Source organism: Gavialis gangeticus, unplaced genomic scaffold (genome assembly GCF_001723915.1).
Source record: "Gavialis gangeticus isolate Ggan-Ray unplaced genomic scaffold, GavGan_comp1, whole genome shotgun sequence".
Classification (NCBI taxonomy): domain Eukaryota; kingdom Metazoa; phylum Chordata; order Crocodylia; family Gavialidae; genus Gavialis; species Gavialis gangeticus.
Window position 1 is genome coordinate 101,282,827 of NW_017729024.1, and position 16,248 is coordinate 101,299,074.

Sequence of the window (16,248 nt, forward strand, 5' to 3'; positions counted from 1 at the left end):
CTGATACACAAGACATGGAGGCTGACTGGAGCATGGTAATTACCATGCTGTGGCAGACTCAATTAATCGAATCTGTCCTGCTGTGCTGTAATTACAGTGTGTTGGAACAGCCTCCACACTTGCGTATACGCACCCTTAGAGACTAATCAGAGGTGCATAAATTGGTGTCTGATGAAGTGATCTTGCTAACAAAACCTTATTATCTCTGATTCAGTTAGTCTCTAAGGTGTATCTTTATCCTTCTTCTGCCTGACTTCAGACTAACATAGCTACTTGTCTCTCTGATGCATAAGTATGTTTCAGCTATGCCTTCAAAAGCCGACTCTTTTGAAAAGTTTCACTTCATCAAAAAATTAAATTTGGCTTCTGCATACCCAAACTTGGAAACCCATTCATCAGATCTTTGCTTATCTGGCATGAGTTTCCATGCTGCAAAATATGAAATTATTTTCCCTTTGTTTTCTAAATCTGATATTAGCATCAAGACATAAGAATTTTTGTATCTTTTGTGCACAGGTTCTAGCTACCCCACGAGGGTAATCTTAACACTTCCTTCAACAGTTCTACCAAGTTCATTTCTCTTTCTCTCTCAAAACATTAACTATAAATTGTTTTTGATCCAAAGCTTTAGTGCATACAAGATCAACATGCAGCAGAATTACTGTATGATACTGTAAACATTCTGGTATGGGGAAACTGAGGTGGCAAATTATTTACCCTGAAAACTGAGCAAACATTCCTTTAGCCTCTCCTTGTACCAGAGAAAATAGCAAACTAAAATTGCCCTGAAAACTTCTGTGAGTAAATGCAGCAATTCCACCCCCCTCCTTCCACTGAACAGGCATATTCACAGATCATTAGTAGTGATGATTGTGGTTAGCAGAATCATAGCCCATGTATTCAAATTAACTAAAATATTACTATATCTGAATATATGGGAAGGCTGTTAGTTCTAAATAAATCCTTGACTTAGTACAATAATATTTATGTTCCACAGTGCATACAGCAGGAATCGAAATAATTGCTGTGACATTAAGAAAGTCCCTTGACATTACATAAACTCTAACGTTGGTCAAAAAAGTTCAATTCATTCTGTCATAGTACATCAGTCAGAAACAACTGTGGTTACCAGCACAGTGGGCCATTAACTGTTTAGGGACAACAGTTACACACAAACCAGTATAAGTGATCAGAAACTATAACACAACATTTCTGTAACAGAAAGAAATTCACTGCATATAAACCACTTTCAAAATGGCCAAAGCCAATTTAAGATAAACTTGGATAGATGTAGTATCAGACTTAACTGATTTAGGTTAAATCAGTTTATTGAACTTCTGTCCCAGATCCCTCCCGAGTCAAGTGAAATCACAATGCCCCAGCATGCCAGGATGCTTTGCACCTCCCTGCAAACCCCCACTCACAGGATGAGTGGGCTAGCTTTGGCCCAAGCTTTCTGCTGCAGCTGAGCAGGGAAGCATTCGCTAGTGTCCCCCAGCTTCTGGCCTGGGCCACTGTGGGTATGTGGCTGCATTTCTGGAATCAAAAGTGAATCCCTGTTTATTTGCTTATTGGTTCAATCTACGCAGCTTAGACTAACCTGTGAAGATTGAAATTGATTCAGCCTCAGGCTTTTTGACCGTATGTACTTAGCCGCAATCCTGGTCATATCTGCAGAAGCTCAGTGGGGTCAGCATACATAAATGCCTGTGGGACTATTGACTGTAGAACTATAGTATTTTTTTAATGTACTACTGATTCACATCTGCTTTCATAATATACTCCTGCCTGCCAACCTCAGTTGTCTTAACTGTTCATCAGTCAACACAGTAACAGCAAAATCCATTCCTTAAATACCTGCTGATTTCTGAACAATGAAAATGTATTTAGAATTTCTATAGGATTGGGGACCAGGTTGGTAATAAGCTAGGCTTTTCAGGTCTGACGAAATGACTTGTTGATATTTTTTAAGATCAGTACCATCAACAATAAGATTTGCTATGCCTGATAGTCTTTGCTCAGGAGACATCCAAAAATAAAAGAAAATATCTCAGCAGATAAAAGGTGAGGCTCGCATATCAAGAGGCACAAAATAAGGGGAAAGTTGGGCACACTTTACCTACACTCTGACTCAGGCTTTGACTTTTATTGGAATGTATTTAGAAGTCTATAAAAGGAAACAAAAAGCATACAAATAATTAGCCTAGACTTGAAAGGAGAACAATAGAGCGGGTTAAATGAGGCTAGAAAATAACGTGGATAAAAAGTAAAAACAGAAGTACACACCCAGCTCTACAGTGTACTCTGGAAAATCATTGTGAGGGAGCTAGAGAAGCACCGAAAAAGGAGCAAACTGCCCTGACCATTTACAGAGGACAATAGATATTTTAGCTACAGTTGGTTGGTAATTTAGGGTGCGAATATGAAAAGACTTAGCATTGCCATAATGCTGTTCTCATTGAAGTGAGTGAGTACTATTAAGTGCACTGGGAGCAGTCACAAGTTGATAAAAATCAAGCTTTGAAAATGCCATGATAAAGCTTCAAGGACCCCTCCTCTCCTTTGGGACCTGATATTTTTCACACAACAATTTTAGGCTGGTAAAATACCACTGACTTTGCCAGGGGTACTCCTAATTTATACAGGTGTCAATAGGATCAGGATCAAGTCCAAGAAAACTAACAATGTCATCCTCCAAAATATAATTTGATGTTTGTTTTCATGCTTTTAGATTTAAATAATTGATAATGACCCTTAAAAGCATTGATAGCTTTCAGGCCACTAGAATCCTAAAAACTAGAAAGCATAGCCTTAAGCCAACATTCTTTGAAATACATACAACTAGGAATGAAGATCCTTTCAGAGCAAAGAAAACACCCATAGCTATATAGTAAATTGATTTAAAAGACATTCTATAAAATGAATAAATTGACTTAGACTGCTATTCAAATAGTGGTGGTATCTTTATATTGATTAATATCTATAGAAAAGGTATATTGGTAAGGAGTCTCACCCTTACTGTCTATTAAGATATACTTCTGGTTCATTAATGTTGTTGGTTACATAATTTTCTCTTTTTTCTTGTCCTTTTATAAAACATTTTATAAGCCCTGTGGTTTATAACACTCCCACTGATTTCAATAGGATCAAAAGGAGGTTTTAAGACACAGTAATATCGGGTTTTTAGTTTTGATGTGAAGATTATTAGTCTCACTCTATCAAAAACTATTATTCCGTTCAACTATGACAAATACATGTTGCATGATTGAAAACTAGAAGACCCTACCAAGAACATATGTGTCTTGTGAAGAAAAAATAGGACAAAGGTCACAGCTGTTCAGCAGGCAACAGAAGACAAATGGCAAAAAAAATAAATAAAATGAAACAATCTCTTATTGTTCACATCTCAATCTCTTTTTCATTTATTTTATGTAGTTATATTAGATATTATCTTACAAAAGACTACATACATTTAAGTAGGCCTGAAAGTGCAATAAAAATGTGAAGTTATTTCTAATAATTATTTGTTCCAATCCAAATACACAGGAACCTTTCACTGAAATAAGTGTTTGTGACAAAAAGAAAACACCAACGGTTACCATAAAATGTCCTCCATCTTCTTCCCACCACCATTTAAAGCAAAATTCCCTCTGGCTGCAATGGGAGCAGAACAAGGCATTTAAATTTAAAAAATAATTAATCAAATAAGAATTTTTAACTGTGCCAATTTCATCCAACAAATAAAACCCTATGAAAAGCCTTGAGAAAGCGAAAAGAGAGATCTTAAAACTATCTGCACAAAGTGGCTGAAAAATAACACACCATCCATTGTGGGGGGTGACTCAGAACCTGAAATCAAAGCAAAATGTTTAGGTGGGTTTTTTGCACAGAGCATGTTACTGGTGTTATTACATCATTTGCCCCACAATTTGGAATGGTAACTGAACACATAGCAAGCAGATTTCAATATTGATTTTGACACATGCAGCTCTGATTCCTCCAGAGAACATATTTTTCTGTATGCGATTTCTGCAGCAGTGATGAGCAGAGCCATTCAAATTAGAGTTCTGTTCAGATGAGGAGACTGCTACCAGGCAGCCGGATTTACTGATGCTAGACCTTACTCTCTGCATTAGTCCTTTACACTCCAGGTTTGTTAAACTTCTGAATATACCGCAAAGCTCAGTTTTCGCCCCAACCCTGCAATATGAGAGACGATAGAAGAAATTATCTCTGGATATTTATAATATTTTTCTGCTGTACTTAGTATCCTGAGAAGTTTGCATCTGGGTTTTTTTTTCTGTTCTTTTATGAGTAGCATAAAATCTTTATGTACTTTATACATTAAATTAAAAATGTTAATATTTGAAAGGATAGGATAAAAATTAACATGTTTTCATTAAACTAAATATGGAAAATATCAATATCTCTTGAGTTCTCTTCAATGTTTAATCTGTAAGATAATGTTACTTAGATTAACACAGGAGAAAAAAAGATCATGTTTGTTTAAAAATGCCATGGGAATAAGATTTCCGTTTTATCATTACATATTTTACTTTAATTTTGTTTGTAGTAAACATTTCTGATACTTTTAGAAACACAAATCATTTAAGAATAAATTATTATATTTATCACACTCATCAAAAATTCAATTTGTTATTAAGAGAGAGTAACAACCTCTCCAGCAGTGTATTACATCACAGATTAAATATTTATTTGGAAAAATGTAGTAGTAGTATGCACATACATTTCATTTCAAGAATAATGTATGAAAGTATAATCGAAGTTAAATTTTTATGAGAGAGAACTAGGAATGCTTATTAAAACTGACTACTCAGGGGTGGGAAATTTGGTGTGTTGGGTGGAGTGATTGTCATTAATATGATGATCACCTTCCCCCTGCCAAATTCCCAGACTCCAATCCCTGCACTGCTGGTTGCAACCAGACCAAGCCCCATCCCTGCATCTGAATCAGGGCCAGGCCATAACCCCTTCCCCCGCTATGGGGCTGATTTGGGAGTGGGCCATGTCCCCTTTCCCCATGGGGCCAAGCTGAAATCCCTCCCTTCAGTGCCAGGTTGGGGTCAGGCCTTGCCCCCTTTCTCCCATGGGGCTAAGCCATGCTCCCTACCCCCCACTCCACTGTAGGGCCAAGCCATGCCCTTTTCCCCTATGGGGCTAAGCCATTCCCCCTTCCCCTCCAGCCCAGGTTGCAGGAGGGCTGGACTTAGATGGGAATGACAGTGGGAGTGGCAATGGTTAGGGGGTTGCGTTCCCATTCCTTATACCTGCTCCTAGGAGACTGGGCTGGCTGAGGGAACCCACCTCCTTGCTCGTTGGTGCTGCTGCCACTGTTACTGAGCCCATCCCCCAGGCAGCCAGGTTGCCACAGGCAGGAATTGCTTTGAACTTTGCCCCATACCTGGAAAAGTAGGAAAGCAACAAAAGTAGGCAGGGGAAGGGACATGCCTTTGAGCACGGAGGGGATTTTCACCTGTTTTGGGGATTTGCTGCAGTATGTCCACACTGTTAGGTTGCACAGGAAGCTGGCTGGGAGAAGGGGTGCAGCCACCCCCGCAGCACAGGTGGCTTCTCCTGTACCTGCCTTTGCCAAATCATGGATCCACCCCTAATTGGGGTACATAAATGTACAATAATAGTATAATTTAAAATAATGTAGGACAAGTGTGTGTAAGAAGTGGAGCACTATGCCACAGGAAGGAGTGACCTTCTAAGGTACCACAGGAAGGAGGCACAGAACCCCAACCTGTGCCTAATTACCTACTTCCCAAGTGATGGGTCTGGGTTTGCCCTTGGACTTGGGCTGGGCTGCTAAGCATCATTTGAATGTAGCTCAGGGCCAGAGGCTTTGTAGACAGCAAAAATACCAGTCTAATGCACAGGATCGGTAGCAAAAAGCTTTGTAGGATCTCAGTCAGAAAGGGTTAAGGAAGAATCTCTCCCTATTGGCCACTGGGAAAGGTATGGCTGGACATATCTGTGATGAGCTGCAGGAACAAAAGATTCATCCGGAGAAAGAAACCTGGCTATTCACCATCCCAAGATCAAAAAAGGATGAGTTGCAAAAACTTTCTCCTAGGGGCTCTGCTCTCTAGTGGAACCAGGAGTGAGAAAACCAGGTTGAAAGTTCCTAGTCTTAACGAAATATGAGCTTTCATTTCTACCTAGAACTTTTCTAATCCTTGCACTCTCTTATGCCTGATGAAGGGTACTTGTGCTCCAAAGCTTTTGCAAGTATCTAGTTGGTCTAATAAAAGATATCACCACTGCCACGAGTTTTGATTCCTTTAGTAATGAATATTTTTAATAGGAAAACTTCAACAGGAGACAGGCTGGCCCCTTGGGATGACACACTTGGGTTGAACCCTCTATGCTAGTTTAAGAATCTTGCCAAGACTTTGGGATGAGCTAGGGCTCTGCAGAGCATAGTAGTGGCAGTGTCACGCACATGCTGTCCAACAGAAACTTAGGCATCTTTCAGATGGCAGTAATTTTATGAATGCTAGTGGCCAGAAGCAAGGCACGTATTCATTACAGACCCCATGGTGTCATGTAGATACACAAGCTGTACCTGAAAGAACTAGCTCAGATACTAGCATTAGCTAAGCTGCATTCCTGTTAAGTTTTGGGGAAAGGATAAAGGTAGAAGGCCAAATTACAAACCAACAAAAGCAATATCACAGGAAAAAATATTTATTTTGAGCTGCTTAATCCTCACAATAAAACCATTAGCTTGAATCATTACAGTAATTAAATTAAAAATAAGTAATTAATTTAAAAATTATTTTCTATAAACTTGTACAAACATAAATGCATGATAGATAAAACTAGTCTCTCTGAACCTTGTTAATAGGCATCATAATGAAGCTCATGCTGATACATCACCTCCAGCCCTCACTGGAGAAGAATACTTCACTTTACAGTCCTCCATGCATTTCAGCATTATTTACGTGAACCTGAGAAGTACCACACTGGGTCAGACTAAAGGTCCATTTAGGCCAGTTCTCACCATGGCAGGATTGGATGCTTCAGGGTACATCTAGAACAGGGGTGTCAAACTCATCTGGCCCATGGGCCCAATGAATGGTGTGGGGCTGGCCCCATGGATACCCTGCACATTTGCTTGCCAGATCCAGTGCACGTGGAGCCTGCTTCAGCCAGCCCAGGATTGCATCGCATGTGGCACCCATTCTGGCCAGATCAGGATGTAAGCTACACGTGATGCCTGCTCCAGCTGATCCAGGAAGATGGGCCCCACATGAAGAGCAAGTCCTGGACTACCTGTAGTAGGTGCCACATGTAGTGCAGTCCTGGACTGCACAAAGCAGGTGCTGGACCCAGCATATGGGAGACCCAAAGACCCCCACTACCTGCATGCTGGATCTAGCACCTGCTCTCCTTGGTCCGGGACTGCACCCACACATGGTGCCTGCGCCAGACTGGCTGGAGTGGGTGCCACATGAGGCTCACATCCTGGACTGGCCTGAACGGGCACTGAGGGTGCCGGCACTGGCATATGGGGGAAGTCCCGCACTGGCCCTGCGCAGGTGCCTCGTGCATCATGTGTCCTGGGGCCTGCATGCAGCATGGGTTGGGTGCGCACCATGTGGGTTAACTCGAGACCCAGGTCCAGCACCAGGGGTTGGAAGATGCGACTCCCATGGGCCATATCTTTGATACCCCCATTCCACAGCGACCTGTTCCCTGTCATCCCATCCCTGACATCTACCATCCTTGGGTTAGAGGTGCCGAAGCATATGCCCCCGACTGCTCGGCGCCATCACTGTTTAACTTGTTTCGCTGCACCTGTCAACCCAGCCAGCCCACAACGCCTGGCTGCAGCTACGAACAGGCCCAACTAGGCCTTCCTACGCCACTCCTTTTACTTTTTTTTTTTTAACGAAGCTTCAAGACCAGATGGGCTAAGGCACCCAGAGAGCCACCCACATTTTTTTCCTCGAGGAGGAAACACTTCAAGTGAAACTTCGGGCCACACGGAGCCACCTCAGTCTGCTGCGCCATCCGGGGTGTGACGAAGGCCAGGGCCCCCTGGCTCCCGGGGCTGGGGGGAGCGGAGGATCCACGCCGGCCTTCACAGGCGGGGCTGGGGTCCACATTGGCGAGCCGGCCTCTGGACTTCGGAGCAGGATTGTGGGGACGTGATTTTCCACAGGCAAGTCGGGGAGCCTGGAAACCCCAGGGCTTCACGAGAGGGGCTGCCTTTCCTATCCCGGCCGCACTGGCCCTAGGGTGGTCTGACACCTCGCGGCCCGGGGGGCACAGGCGAACTCGGGGGCTGCCTCCGCCTGACACGCGGGCCTGGGACGGCGAGCGGCTGACTGGGACTGCCCAGTGACGTCACCGCCGCCGCCGCCGCTCTGCACACGGCCCCTCCACACACGCGCACGCACAGACTCCCCCTTCCCCGCCGGGGGTTTCGGTGACGTCACGCCAAGCCCTGCCTCTTCCTGCCTGCCAGACTCCTCCCCCCGCGCTAGTGACTCCAGCGGCGCGCGCGGGCGGCAGCAGTAATCTTCGCGCTCGGCGGCGGCGGCGGCGGCGGCGGCTCCGGCCCCCGCTCCTCCTCCAGCACCTCCGCTCGCGGCGGCCCCGGCCTGGTTGCTCGCGCGTCGCGGGCGGCAGAGGCTCACTCCCCTCCCCCCAGCTCGGCCCGGCCCGCGCGCCTCGCCCGCCGCTGCTGCTGGAACAAAGGAGGGACCCGGACCCGGCTCCGGCTCCAGGACCTGCCCCCGCTCTCTCAGCCCCGGCCCCGCCCGCAGGTGAGCGTGCGTCTGTGTGTGTGTCGGGGGGGCGGGACACGCGCCTACAGCGGGGACGGAGCCGCCGCTGCCATTTTCGTCGCCGCTTCTTTGTGTGTGTGTGTGTGTGTGTGCGTGCGTGCGTGCGCGCGGCGCCTCAGGCCCGGGCCCCGGCCGCCTTTTGTCTGCCGCCGCCCCGGGGGGGAGCTGAGCCCGCCCCGCCGCTGCCTCCCCCCTTCCTCCCCGTCAGGCGCGGGCAGGGCTCCCCCCGCTCTGTTCCCTCCGCTCCGCCCCCGGGTCTGGCTTCTACGGGGGTGGGGAGCGGGGAATAAGTATCGAGGTCAGGCAGCCGATTCAGCCCCGTCATTGACGCAGTTCCCCGGGTTTGGGGCTTAATAGCTACCGCTCGGCATCTCAACACAAGCAGCTGTGGTTCTCCCTACGAAAAAGCTTTCCGGGAAAGGTTGGATGGAGACTTGGCTTCAGCACCAAGCAGCCCCCAAGTTGGGCAGCGCTTTTTGGTCCTCCACCCAAAAAGAAATTAGAAAAATACGAAGCGGCTCCTAAGGAGAGAGAAAGCTTTAAGACTAGGTGGATGCTAGGTTGGTGGATCAGCATCAAACAGCCCCCGAGTTGGGCAGCACTCCCCACCTCCTCCCTTCCCCCCAAAAAGGAAAAATACTGCGTGGCTTATAGGGAGAGAGCTTTTTTTTGGGAAAGGCTAGGTTGATGCTGGGTTGGTGCTTCAGCTTCTCAGCTGGGCAATACTTCTTAGCCCAAAAAGGAAAATAGTGAGTGGCTGAAGGCCGTGGCCTTGATGCTCCTTCTTTGTTCCCTGGCTTAACTTTTTTTTTTTTTTTAAACAAGCAGCCCTCTCTCTTTCTCCCCCTCTCAAGGTTACAGGCGGGCCCTAGCTGAGCTAGTGCAAGCCAAAAAACAACTAGTTCCTTGTCAAACAGGAAATAACAGGGTTGAACGAGAATATCCTCCACCTTCTAGCCGGTTCCTCCTTTCGGTAGTAGGAAAAAGTGGTGACTGTATACAGGCAAATACTTTTCATTGCAGCCGCCCACCCAAAAATGCTGAGCATTGTGTGCGCGTGTGCCCAGGCAGTGGAAGAGCAGTTGTCTTGTGGGCCTCCGGTCACACCCAGCTGTCGGCTCCGGCTGCTGTGGGTTAGGAATGGAAATGGCTGTTTGAGGTGACTGGCTCATGATGCTGCATTTTTCACTATTGGATTGAAGAATCTGCACCCTCTGAAGCTGTAGTCATGTTAATCGGATTTTATATTTTCCCATTACCGTGTGTGTATGCTCTGCTGCTTCAGTTCTGTGGGATGTGGAGGAGTTGGCAGCCTTTACAGATAAAAATAGAAGCTGATTTCAGAGGCCCCTGTTGACGAGGTTTTGTCTGAGCCTCTAGCTCAGCCTGTCACATTGCAGCCTTGTGACAGGCGGAAGCTAATGCACTCACCCATGTGACCCAAGTTTCTGAGAAATATTGAGGAGAGCAGGCACGCATGTGATGCTATGAGAAGCTGGTTTTCCAGGGAAAGACCTCAATGTGTAAACCAAAGTATTAATTTATAGATTCTTAAGTTCCATCCTAGGCAGTTTCCACTACTGAGTAGCAAGCAAACCTGTTGTGAAGACCTTGAAATGACAGTTTAAAAAGCAGCTATTTTTGAGCTTTCCCGGTTGTATGCATCCATAAATGCAAACAGCAAAATGTTATGTACTGACTGGTAGACTTAATAGGATAGGATGGTGTATCTGTCTACTTGCTAGTGCATATGTGTAGTCAGGTGGACCTGATGCAAGAGAAATGAAATGGCACAATTTCTTAAGTCTTTGGTGAATAACAATCTGACCTTTTAACCGGGGACACGTGCCTTAAGCAGACAAATAATTTGCTGACAAAGGAGCTATTATGGCTTCTGTTTGGGGTGGGGGAATACTGGTATTTAAAGCCAAAGTGAAGTTTAATAGCAATTGGTAAAACATGCTTACAGAGGATTCATTTGTAACAGGAGCAAGTTGATTCCTGAAGGGTTGCTGGCTCATGTTCAGTGCTGGATAAAATGAATAAAGACTAGTTAAGGCTTTACAGTTTTACAGGGAAGATATTCAGAATTTAAAGTTGCTGTAGAGTTTATAGGCAGATATTTCTAGTTTGTAGGCTTAACTAGTAATCTGTCTTTATCACTAGTATAGCTAACCAGTTTCCTTCATCAGGGAGTCTAAGGCAGATATCAAGTAAGTTGGTTATGTGGTCCAAGTCCTGGGATGAAAGTCCCAAACTATCAAACTGCATTTGGGTGACTTTATTTCTTTACCTCTGTTTCTAAATCCTTGAAAAGTAGACAATTTTTCTTTCTGCCCCTTGTAGTTTTCCTTGTCTGTATTTGGGTTTTGGGGGGTGGGGGGGTTGTTTTATACAGCACTTGCTACAGAATGAAAAGGGGATTCTCAACAGTAGCTAAAACTACTTTCACCTGTCTCTCAAAAAGTAAAGTATGCAACCTGCGGTAGTTGAATTTTGAGATGTTGCCCAAAACATACAGCATTGTTTTCACATTGTTGTCTAAAAGCATTTTAACAAATTTGCTGTAAGCCTAAACTGGTCTGCAGAAATTCATTATGGATACTGCTTAAACGGAGGCTGCTAATTTGGGGGAAGAGTTTTGTTTCTTAACACAATATCCACACTTTATACTTTTAAAGAAAGCCGGTTATTAATTGCTGTTCAATGTGCCGTGCACAGTAGATGTTCTAAAACTACGTTTCTAGAGGACAAATCTCATATTTTAATTTGTCCTCTATTTGTAGCAGATCACTTGACTATACTGTGCTCCAATTATAATGGTGCCCTTGGGAACCAAGGATTTGGTTGCTATATCAGGTTTTCTAGTAACCTTGCATTGCAGAGATTAACCACCAGTGAAGGTGAAGTATTTATATTGCTAAATTTTGCTGTTGGCCTATTGAGATCAGGGGTTTCAGTATCTGCTGAAGATGTAGCTGCCTTGCTGTAACGTATTGTTTGCTTTTTTTTTTTTTTTTAAGCAAAAATGCTTGGCTGAGCTGCAGGCAGCAAGCAGGCTACGTAAACAGGTGAATTTTAGCAGCTGGGGCTTCATTTTTCTTCAGTCTTATTTTTAAGAAGTGAAAGGTGTGTATTCAAAAATACTAGTTGCCTCAGTAGACTGAAAGGTCTGCACACATGTTGTTGCCATCTTAACATCCTGTCAAGTTTCATATACAGCTTAACAAGACCTCTTGCTGTTGAATAACCACTCCTAAACTTAGCAGTACAGATTGAAATATAGAGCGTTTGCCAGTTCTTCTGGTAGACTTATTTCACTCTGCTTCATAGAACATATTACCAAAATACAATCTGTTCATAATTTGTGAAGCTCAGTAAAATGATTAGGGACCAATGTGTCATATTGGCAGAAGCAGCAATTTCCTTACTGAGGAATCTGAGAAATTGATTGTATTAATTGCCAGAAGCGATTAGTGTCCACAAATGTGCACTAGCTTATTCTGCAGATAAGACCTTTTCAAGAATAGAAGCCAGCTAGAGTAAGTGACAGGTGATGTAATGTAGATTTTGCTATTCGGTGACAGCGTTAATTTTGTATATGATGGTACACAGGTTTTAAGTTTCAGTATTTGTCCTTTTTTTCCAACCTCATGATGAAGCAATAAAATGTTTTTTTTTTTCCTGCTAAGAGTTCATAAAATACATAAAAATGTCAATATGCTCAAATACAACAACTGTATATTAACAGCATAGTCCTTGTTAAAAATGCTGACATCACTCTTTCTAGGGAAAAAAAGCAAAGATACTAATAACCATCATACCAACTCTGTAATCACTTTTGATGACATGCCAGCTTCTAATGCAGTTTTTGGTTTTATTTACAGCACAGAAATGGCTCAGGAGACCAACCAGACCCCAGGGCCCATGCTGTGTAGTACAGGATGTGGATTTTATGGGAATCCTAGGACAAATGGAATGTGTTCAGTTTGCTACAAAGAACATCTTCAGCGACAGCAAAATAGTGGCAGAATCAGTCCAATGGGTAAGCTTGTAAGAAGAAAAAAATCATCTGAGGAGATGGCAGGGATCATAGAACAAATGTTGAAGAGGAGTATTTGAAATTACTGTACTGAAATCAGCGATCTGGCAATGGAAGGAATTACTACTTCAGAGCAGTTAGCAAAAAAATAAATACACGTTCACTCTCATTTATTCTGAACAACTCCGTATTTCACCTCTCTAGTTCAATTAACTTCTGCTGAGAATTCGCTGTATATATTTTAATATATGCAGTCTGTATTGGACCATTAGTGGTAGATCTGATCTAATCAAATATCAAGGGAAAATCCTATGAATCAAGAATGGGTGAGAACAGCTAATAATTATGTACAAACATTTGGTTGATATCAAGCAAATATGAAGAATAATGATCAACTTTCACATTCCTGTTGTATAGGAACAACCAGCGGTTCTAACAGTCCTACCTCAGACTCTGCATCAGTACAGAGAGCAGATGCTAGCTTAAACAACTGTGAAGGTGCTGCTGGCAGCACATCTGATAAATCAAGGTAAGTTGTATAGTGGGGTTCTGAGACTCCAAATAAGTTGCAATCAATAAAGCAAATTAGAGGCTTGAGTTTATATTGGCCTAATACAGCACATTTCTGGAGAATAAAATAGCTTACAATTTGTGCCTCGTCTGTAATTAATGAATGTGATGTATACATTTATTGAAAGTATAGTGATGGTACTTGAGAACTGACCTAAATAGTATACAGTATTTTGTCTTGAGCAACTATATTTTAAAGGATACGTCTCACCTTAATGAGAAAAGTGTGCTACAGATTTACCTGTTTTTTCTTCTGGAGCTATGAAGTATCTTTTCCTCTTTACTTTGCTTTTGTAGGAGTTAGGCTCTAGAACAGTGGTTTTCAACCTGTGCTCCACAGATCCCTGGAGGTCCACAGACTATCTAAGGGGTCCATGAAAGATGACTACAACAGATCAAAAGTATGCGAATACCCACACTTGCAATTTAAAAGGATCTGAACCTGAATTCACAACTTTTTTTAGGCATCCGCATGAGAGAAAAGGTTGAAAACCACTGCTCTAGAACATACATTGCTGGCTGGAATAGTTTCTTGTTGTGAATGTTACAGAATCAAAACTAACATGAATTGCTTTTACTGAACATAAACAGAAATGTGCCTGTTGCCGCCTTGCCTGTAACGCAGCAAATGACTGAAATGAGCATTTCAAGAGAAGAAAAAATATCGCCAAAAACAGAGACAGAGCCAGGTATGCCTTCATATCAACTTTGAATAAAGTCGATCACTTAACAGAAGCTAACCATTTTCATAAACTGCCTTTTCTTCAGTAGATCACTTTTTCCCCATAAATGTTACAAGAACTATGTCAAAACTGAAAGTTGCCATAGATCCTTTTAACTTTGAGCCTGTGCTCTCAGTAGTACAGGGGGAAAAATAGCTGGGATATTTGACCTTCATACATGCATGCAAGTCCACTGAATCTGGACATCTGAGGACAAGTTCTGGTTTTCTGAATTCCATTCTAATTGCTGAAGCAATCCTAGAACGCTCTGCATCATTTTAGTTGGCAGAATCATCTGTTTTAGGAACCTGCCTATTCTGTTCCAAAGGATTGTAACTACAATTCAAAAACTGGGAATAGCTTTATCTGCAGTGCCTGTTGGCTTGTGCAGATCCACAAGAACTGCTGCATTCAGTCATTCCAAATACTTTCTTTAAAAGTACATCTCTTTAGAAAATAACAGCTCAAACTTTTGAGCTAAACTTTTGTTTTCAGTAGTAACATCAGAACACAGTCTAACAGGGGAATGTTGTTGGTGTAAAAATTGTGAAAACAGTTCAATAGTCTGTCCTTTGGACTAACAAAGCAGTTTGGTTATAGGTGCACATGTAGTTAGCTCAGGATCCCAGTCCATGAAACACTTTAATTTATAGTACACTTTTTTACCAGATTTCTTTCCCATCCCAGAAAGATTACAGCTGAAGTCTAGGATTAAATCATTGACTGCAGAAAAACATGCTTACTCCCACAGTTACCAAAACATTCAGTTGATACTGTTTTATAAAACTCATTTGTAAACTCCAACTGTGTAGATGATTTCACATCAAGTAAAATTTATTGTTTCTCCTGGGTTTTGCAATCTATGAAATGCTCAACTTAATTAAAAAAAATTAAATCTGGTATTTATAGACAAGGCTTTTGTGTTAAATATTAACTACTTTGAGAGTGGATGAACTATAAAGGTTGAGGAGATATAGTGAACTCAGCTAGCCCTTCAATTTGGTCTAGCTACGTTCAGTTAGAAAGTCTGCTTTTATGTTAACTCTTAAGTACATAAGATCTGTCTGTTATATATAAAATATGAGTACTCATTATTCTGAAACATTTATTGTGCTGACCATTCTTATGCTATCTGTAGAAGTAAAAGGGAGACTACTTTACAAGCTGTAAATTTGAAAATTACCTCTTTACAACTGAGATATGAAATAGTAGCTGAAGAGGCTTGCAGTAAACACACATTCTTCCCACATCCATAATAATGTTCCAGCAAATCATGCTTGAAATCGGTGACACCCGAAGAACGGCCACAATCCCCAAATGACAAATGTTTTTAAGAAAACTGCCCATGTAATTTTTTTTTCAAATTTCTGAGCTGTAGTAACTAAGTCTCTAAAACTTGTACTCTTTCTGACTATTTATCTCTTTAGGGAACAACATGCGTGCTTATTGACACCAAAAACAAGAAGCTAAAATAGTACTTATCTCTTTCCATCCTAGCTGATAAAAAGCTACTTGGAGAAGTCACACCATTTTCTTTAGTGTGCCAAGATCAAACTTCAGTGTTTTTTAAATTGGATAACCCCTATGGCTTAGAGTTAATTCAAATTGAATGCTGTAGAAATCTTGTAGCATAAGTCCATACCAAATAGGGGTGCACCAATACATTTTGGGGGCCAATACAGATAGCAGATTTTTAAGGATGCATATTGGCTGATACCAATCCGATTTCTGATACCACTGTGTACAGCTGGTAAGTCAGTTGTGAAAGAGGAGTGGGGGAGGGAAGGGGTGTGGGGGGTGTGCAGATCAACACCCCCCACAGCAAAGGAGGGAGGGAGTGGGGCTGGGACTGGGGTAGGTGCTGCCTAGGCAGGGTGCACGCAGGACAGGGACAGAGCTGCAGCTCATCTGCAGTGTAGGGGATGTGCCCCTGGATCTGTGCTGGCCGGGTAGGGTACAGCGCTGCGCTCATGGCGGCAGGTGATGGTGCTGGGAAGGGGGGGCTGCAGCCACCCCAAACTTTTGCCATAGCCCCCTTCCAGTGCTGCAGCTGCCCACCCAGAGCACAGCTTGCTGCCCCTCCTTCCCCCCC

General features: G+C 43.1%; 1 protein-coding gene across 1 annotated transcript in view; it reads left to right on the forward strand.

Moving 5' to 3' along the window:
- Positions 1–8,560: 8,560 nt before the first annotated feature.
- ZFAND5 (zinc finger AN1-type containing 5) overlaps positions 8,561–16,248 on the forward strand; it is an 18,845-nt gene continuing 11,157 nt past the window's right edge. The window contains exons 1-4 of the mRNA XM_019517461.1: positions 8,561–8,801; positions 12,710–12,867; positions 13,282–13,393; positions 14,026–14,123. Of these exons, the coding sequence (XP_019373006.1) occupies positions 12,717–12,867; positions 13,282–13,393; positions 14,026–14,123 (361 nt within the window). The 5' untranslated portion in view covers positions 8,561–8,801; positions 12,710–12,716. The remainder of the gene's footprint in view (positions 8,802–12,709; positions 12,868–13,281; positions 13,394–14,025; positions 14,124–16,248) is intronic.